This window comes from Bidens hawaiensis, unplaced genomic scaffold (genome assembly GCF_021521415.1).
Source record: "Bidens hawaiensis isolate Kalapana, Puna unplaced genomic scaffold, B.hawaiensis_p1.1 tig00012279_1, whole genome shotgun sequence".
Taxonomy (NCBI): Eukaryota; Viridiplantae; Streptophyta; class Magnoliopsida; order Asterales; family Asteraceae; genus Bidens; species Bidens hawaiensis.
In genome coordinates, this window is record NW_027491998.1 from 41644 (window position 1) to 49311 (window position 7668).

General features: G+C 34.3%; 1 protein-coding gene across 1 annotated transcript; it reads right to left on the reverse strand.

Moving 5' to 3' along the window:
* Positions 1 to 1070: 1070 nt before the first annotated feature.
* LOC143540561 (uncharacterized) lies at positions 1071 to 1490 on the reverse strand. Its single transcript, XM_077033586.1, has one exon. It carries the CDS (start codon positions 1488 to 1490, stop codon positions 1071 to 1073), a length of 420 nt encoding a protein of 139 aa, XP_076889701.1.
* Positions 1491 to 7668: the final 6178 nt, after the last annotated feature.

The window sequence follows — 7668 nt, forward strand, 5'->3', positions numbered from 1 at the left end:
ACTAATTTCATGATTTACTTTTCACTTCACTACTATTATGCATAAATTTCATGACTATAGAGGGGAGGAGGGGTAGAAGACGACCTAAATTGATTTGGGATGAGAGAGTTAAGCGTGATTTGATAGACCTATGCCTCTCTAGGGACATGGTTGAAGATAGGAATTCTTGAAGAAGTAGGATTAAAGTTAAAAATATTTAGGGAGAAATGAGCACCTAAAGGCTTCTATTGACCTTATTTTAGTATGTGTATTATTATTACTATTATTGTTTTTATTATTATTATTATTATTATTATTATTATTATTATTATTATTATTATTATTATTATTATTATTATGTCATTTACTTTATATTGCATCATACGTATGTATTACAGAGCTGAGGGTCTCTCTGGAAGCCACCTCTTTATCCCGTTGGATAGAGGTACGGTGTGCCTACATCCCACCCTCCCTAGACCCTACTTATAGCTTTGCTGTTGGTGGGACTTAACTGGGTATAATTGATTGATTGATATACTATTATGCACAAATATGTATTATCTATAAAATGATTTGTTTTAATTTATTAAATTTTTATGTCGTATTAATTGTTGCTTATACTATGTTTTTAGTTTTTAAACTGAATTTAACATTATTCGATTTTTAAAATGGGTTCAACCTATCTACTCGTTAGCTCATAAATAAAATGAACGGTAGTTTTTAAATATTTCCTTAAACTCAATAAGTTGCAGAAAATAAATAAATAACGCAGATTAATGTGGTGAATAACACGGCAACATTAACTTTTTACCAGTTAAGTACTATATTATATTAAATTTTATATTACTCCTAACTATTTTACTAAGCTATTAGAAATTACTAATTAGTATTAACATAATAAAACAACATATATAGTTCAAAGTATTATAAGAGAAGAAACTCATGTTTGATCATTTCAAAGACATGATGAATACATGATAAAAGCAAAATTATTCATTAAACAAACAGAAGTGTTTAAAACCAAGTTACATTACTGCATGAAACCATGGTAGTACAAAACCACCATATATATTATTCTCTGCATGCACCTCTTAAGCCTGAAAAGCCTCCTTCGGGAAGGTTTTGGAGATTCCAGTGGGTGTCTTCATGGTGACTTTTTCGCTCGTTGGACTCTCAACGAAGATCTCAGTGAGTGAAATCCATATCATCATCTCTTTAGACTTCACTCCTGACAACTTTTTGATCTTACAGTTCTCAAAGTATGAGGTGATCTCAGTAGCATACGACACTTGTTTCCCCGCCTTCTCGAACTTGTGTGTGATCTCATTCTTTTGTTTGAGCCACACAAATCCAGTTTCTTTCACGTAACCAAGTTCCTCAACGTCCTTTACGGGCAATAGACCGTCAGGAAGACCATGTTCTCGTAGAAGCGACTTGGCCTTTTCCTTGCAAACTTCATCGCCAGTGAAAATTTCAGCACTTGCTCTTATCTCAGGGGTGACTGGAGACATCTTTCCTATTGCAAAGTGTATGTGATGTAAAGTGTTGTTGGAGTGCTTTTGCAATGTGCTACTACGTTGTTATTTATAGGTAGCTGAATACATAAGTCACCTTCACATTGAGTTTAATTTCTAAAATGCCCCTTTCACTCATGTCAATTTTCTTAAGAAAATTATTCGCTTCAACCGTCAAGCTTTTGTTGATACATGCAACTTTAAAACTATAATAATATTTCACCCCATCATAAATTACTAAAACCGAGGTTAAAAATGTTATAAAACTGTTAAATGTAAGGGGAATCTGATAAAACGTGGTTTAAAGAGTAATTTAGATTATATTTAATTTAAAGTAGATCTCAAAAACATAAATTATTAGAAACCTGTTGTGTATTTGTGACATTGAATTGTGTAATTTTAACTTAACTTTTAACTTTTGGTGAAATATGCAATCGATGAAGAACGATGAAACATAAAAAAATGAAAAATATAGGTAAAAAAAGAAATTTTATTTCGTCAAAATGAAAAGTTTCAATTACAAAATACAAGAAAAATATATATATAGACAAGACATATGCGGCACATATGTTATACGTCGTATATCATATACATCGTATATCTTCATCCCCCCCCCTTCTCAAGTTGGAGGTTCAGAAAACCCCAACTTGCACAGCAACGAGTGAAAATGAGGTCTGGGTAAAATTTTAATGAAAATACCAGCAAGCTGATCTTTCGTGTGCGTATGCACAATAGTCACCAGACCGTCTTGTAACTTCTCGCGAACAAAATGGTAATCTATTTCAATGTGTTTAGTTCACTCATGAAAAACAAGATTTTTGGCAATATAGATTGCAGCCTGACTATCACATTTATGAGTGGTAGGAGTAATGTTAGGAACATTGAACTCTGAGAGAAGTCTTGTTAACCAGGCAAGTTCCGCAGTCACACGTCGAAGAGAACGATACTTAGCTTCAACCGAGCTCGAAGAAACAGTTGGCTGCATTTTGAATTTCCAAGAAATCAGAGAGCCCCAAAGAGAAACATAAAAACCACGAACTGATCGGCGAGTATTAGGACATGCTTCCTATTCTGAATCACACAAAGCCTGCAGATTAAAGAATGAATTATTATTGAAGAATAATCTTTGAGATAAAGTTCATTTGATATAAGAGAGGACATAAAGAGCATCATTCTAATGAGGAATCCTTTGATCTTGCATGAATTGCCTTAAAAACTGAACAACATAATAAAGATCAGGTCTTGTGTGAGTAAGGTAATTAGTTAGGTTTACCAACAAGCTTCTTGTATTGTAATGGGTCATCAAGAACAAGTCCCTCGTGAAATTTAAGTTGTAAATGATGAGGCAAAGGTGAGTTTGTGACAGGAAGATTGGAAGTATCAAATTCAGAAAGTATTTCCTTAGCAAACTTTCATTGGCACATGATAACGCCTTTGGTAGTGTAAAGAACTTACAAACTCGAAAAATAATTTAGATTTCCCAGATCTTTGATTTTGAAAGTTGAGTCCAGGAAAGTCTTGCAACTATTGATCTCTTCCAAATTTTTCCCAGTAACTAATATGTCATCGACGTATACAACAACATATACCATTGAGGATCCTATAGTCTTTGAAAACACATAATGATTATTCTGAGAACCCACATACCGCCTTGACTTTAATGCGTAAGACAATTTCCCATACCATTGTCAAGATGCATGTTTTAAAGCATATAAAGATTTCTGAAGTTTAAGCACTTAATTATCAGGAAGCTGCATACCAGGTGGTGGCATCATATCAATATCTTTATCTAAATCCCTATGAAGAAAATCATTATTAACATCTATCTGAAACAGAGTCCAACTTCTTTTTGTAAAGACAACTACAAGGCTTTTGATAGTGGTCATCTTGATATCTGGAGAAAATGTTTCATTGTAATCAATCCCCTCTTTTTGAGTATCTCCTCTCACCACCAATCTATCTATACAACATTAAACCAATCTGTTTATGCAAAATACCCATTTGCATTTAATAGCTTTATTTCTAGGGGGGACATAGCAGCGACCCAAGTATTATTGTTTTCAAGAGCCTAAAATTCAGTTTTCATGGCATCTTGTCATTCAGGAATGTCGTGTAAGGCCCCGGTCCCGGTGCCCTACTTTAGCATCAGATTACTCATAAACACAATTCTAAATATCATTGTGAATTAAAACTTTTCGCGGAATATAAAAACATCAACCATTCATGACAAATCATTTCTAATCTTGTCTTTAAATATAACATAGAACCTCATAACACTTCTTCTTTGGATGCCAACCTCTTCAGTCCGAAGCCATGTGTCTTCCTCAAGCTAGCTGCTATAACCTATTTGCATGTGTGCATACTAAAAGTCAACTAAGCTGAATGAGTTTTAGTTAATTAGGTAACATGCATTACATTCTCATACTTACATATACATATCATAAGATACATATTTATATACTTAACTTGTTTATGTTTCTTTCATACATACATGCATGCATACATACATACATACATACATAAATACATACATACTTTCATTCCTTCGTACTTTCATACTTTCTTACCTTCATACTTACTTACTTTCATACTTTCTGGTTTTAACTCATTTAATACATACATAACTATCTCTAAGTTTTAAAGAGCATTCTGCCCTATAACCTCACAGTTATTATTAGGGTCTGGTCCTTACCTTCACAGATATTTTAAGGGTTTGGTCCTATCATCACAGATATTATAAGGGACTAGTCCCTAACATCACAAATATTATGAGGGTCTGGTCCCTAATATCACAGATATTATGAAGGTCTGGTCCCTGTCCTCACAGATATTATAAGGGTCTGGTCCCTTCATTCCATTCCGCCATCCAACCATACAACCATACGACCATACATACATTTCTTTATATATATATATATATATATATATACTACTAACTCTTTCTACATTCGTTCAAAATTTCTATATCATTCATAAAACATTCATATAGCATACACTTAGCACGTACGGTAAGTGTATTAACTAATCACATCGAGTATGCACACAGCTCCGAAATTATAACAAGGAAATGAGGCTATAAACCTTTATAATAAATGTCATGTGCTTCTCAGAGTTAACTGTAATACCCTTCCTTAGTTGTGTTATAAGTATCAATTAACTACCTCTAACTATATCATCTAATCGAATCGCAATTTTAATCGAATGACAATTCTAATCGCATGACTGTTCTAATCGAATGACCATTCTAATCGAATGGCAGATTCTAATCGAATGACAGTTCTAATCGAATGACCATTCTAATCGAATCACATATTATAATCGAATGATAGATTCTAATCGAATGGAATTCGATTCGATTACTTTGTCCATTCAGTTTGATTACTTTGCGCATTCGATTCGATTACTTTGCCCATTCGATTCGATTACTTTTCGTTTGAATCTGATTTTATACCCATCATTTCCATCATTCTTTTCGATTCGTTTTGCGCGTCTTGCATAATAAATGAGCCTTGGACTTCAACCATATTGTTTCCTTGCACTAACTTGGTTCAAACATTACCCGTTTGTCCTGTTTCATTCCAAACAACTTATTTATGTTCAATATTACAATTTTCTCACATAATAAGGTCCGATTTACTATCCTACCAAGTTTCATGAAAAACCGACTTCATTTACCCGTCCTTCGAACCGAACACTACTCATTTTACCCGAAACGAACCAACTAACCCATTTACTCAAAATTTCATTACTTTATCAATAATCGTGACACATTCTATCATCCTACCAACTTTCATGCAAATCTGTACACGAAAAGTAAACCTTTTTAATAAAAACGTACCTTTGAGGTTTATGTTCGAAATCACTCGAATAGACCAAGACCATATCAAACGAACTCGGAATTAAGTGATTCAAGCGGCCACGGAACGTCTCGCCCCGATCTACAAACGCATCAGCTCGTCGTCGCCGCAAACGCCGCTACAGTGGCCGGAGAAGCTGAACAGTTGCCGGAAAATTCAGTTTTCCACTGTTACAATTTTCTTGATAAAAACTGGACTTCTCGACATCTGATCAAGGATCTGATTGGTGGGAATATTCGTTTTTATCTCATGAACAATTTGTAAAAAGTTAAGACCGATTTGATAGTTAGATCTTCGGGAATCAACGGGTCTTTGTGGGTGATTTTCCCAAAAAAAACAGGAATTGGGTTCTGAATGAAGAAGTATGTTTTTTCTTGAGGTGTGGAGGTTATGATGGAAATGAAATGAGATGTTGGCTATTCTTATAAGATAGGGTTAGGGTTTCATGTTTAAATTTCCATCTAATAACACTTATTACCCTCATACTTTAGATAATTACACTTATCCTTTATACTTCAATTAAACCCAGATTCGTTTAAAATATCAATCGAAATTTGGGATGTTACAGCCGACAACTTCTTTGTAAACCATGATGAGAAGATTTAGAGTTACTATAAACATAGTCATTTAAGTGTGAGGGCGGAATAGAAGTTCCCGAAGATCTATGAATAGGTTCAGTAAGATCATTATGAAGTGGAGCAGGAATAGGAACTGCACCTTAATCTTCCTTTTCAGACTCTGAATCTTCATGAATCCAATGATCATTTGGCGGCAGTTGATAATTCAGATTGATTAAGTGACCAATCAATCTCTTTTGTTGTGGCTTTATCTTCTTAGTCTTGCCCGATAAAATAGAATCCTCTTCATTGTTTCTTTACACATTGGCTTTATCATAATAACATCATTAAGATTAAGCGGGTCTTTTAGCAGATTTACCAGCAACTTCTTATTATCATCTTGAGAAACCGTGGATACATAAGAAATTTATCACATTTGTTGGTGCAGTTCTTCTTTATATGACAGAATATCATCTATGAGAAGTTGAATGGCTTGTTGAGGACTAAAGCCACCATAGCCGATTGTAGCATGTTTCAACATTTATCAAAACCGGCACATCTCCCCCAAGATAGTGTATAAACACATGCATCAAGTACTTGTACGGCTCACATGGATTTTCCTTGTTATACAATGAGTCATTCAAGTTGCCATCATACTTCAATCTTGTAAACAATCCTTGAATCAACTCCTTTTCAAAGAAATACACGTCATTGCCGTTATCTTTGAACAATAATGTGTCCCTAATCTTTTGAGGAGTAATAACCACTTCTTACTTCTAGATTGCAGCCACACTACAATTCTGTTTAGCGACAAAACTTGCATCTCCAAAAATGGGCGAATAATATTGTAATAGAATGGCAAGTTTGTTGAAATGGCTCTATAGACTCTTGAACGTCTCAGAAAACTAAAAGTTCCATAATATCTAGCATGATCGTATATTTGCAACCATGGAAAGCAATTATGCTGTGATCGGGATTGGCTACCCAATGAGCAGCAACAGCAGCATCTTGTTATTCTTCTGCTTGTTCATGTTCAAGCTCTTGTACTTATTGTTCCTAAATAAATTGTGCCTGATGGATGTCGTCTTGTTCTGGTTTACCCTCGGACATATTTATCTGTTGTTGATCCACCATTACTGCAAAAAATATATTATTAGCACTTACAAATCCATGAAAAATGAGTAAAATACCCTCCATTTGCTAAACAAACAAGGCATCGAATGAACATGGTCCATTCGCTTCTTCTATCAGTTAATGAGGGTCCATTCACTTGAGAATCATCTATAAATGGGTCGTACGCCAAAAAAGATAGTCATCAGTTAAAGCTTGATCCGTTCGCTCGATTATATAGCGAATGAGGACCCATTCGTTAATCTTCAACGAATAAGGTTCATTCACTAACAATATTAAGCGAATGAGTATATTCGCCAAAAAACTCATCTGCCATTAGTGAATGAACTTGCGAATGAATCAAGTTCAGCGATTGTATTCAAACATTAGCGAATGAACTCAACAGACACCCTAAACCCAAAATTCAATAAACTAAAAACTCCGATTATAACATCATAACTTTGTATTTTTGATATCGATAGGTAATCGAGAACTTAAATATACTGATTAATTTTGATATTAAACAAGTTTATCAGTCAGCTAGTTCAAAAGTAGTCCGTTAAGGTTTAAATGTGACAAGTCCAAATTAACTCACGTAATCCATTGATTATTACAGTCTAATGAAAGATTATCTACCTATGATGAACAACG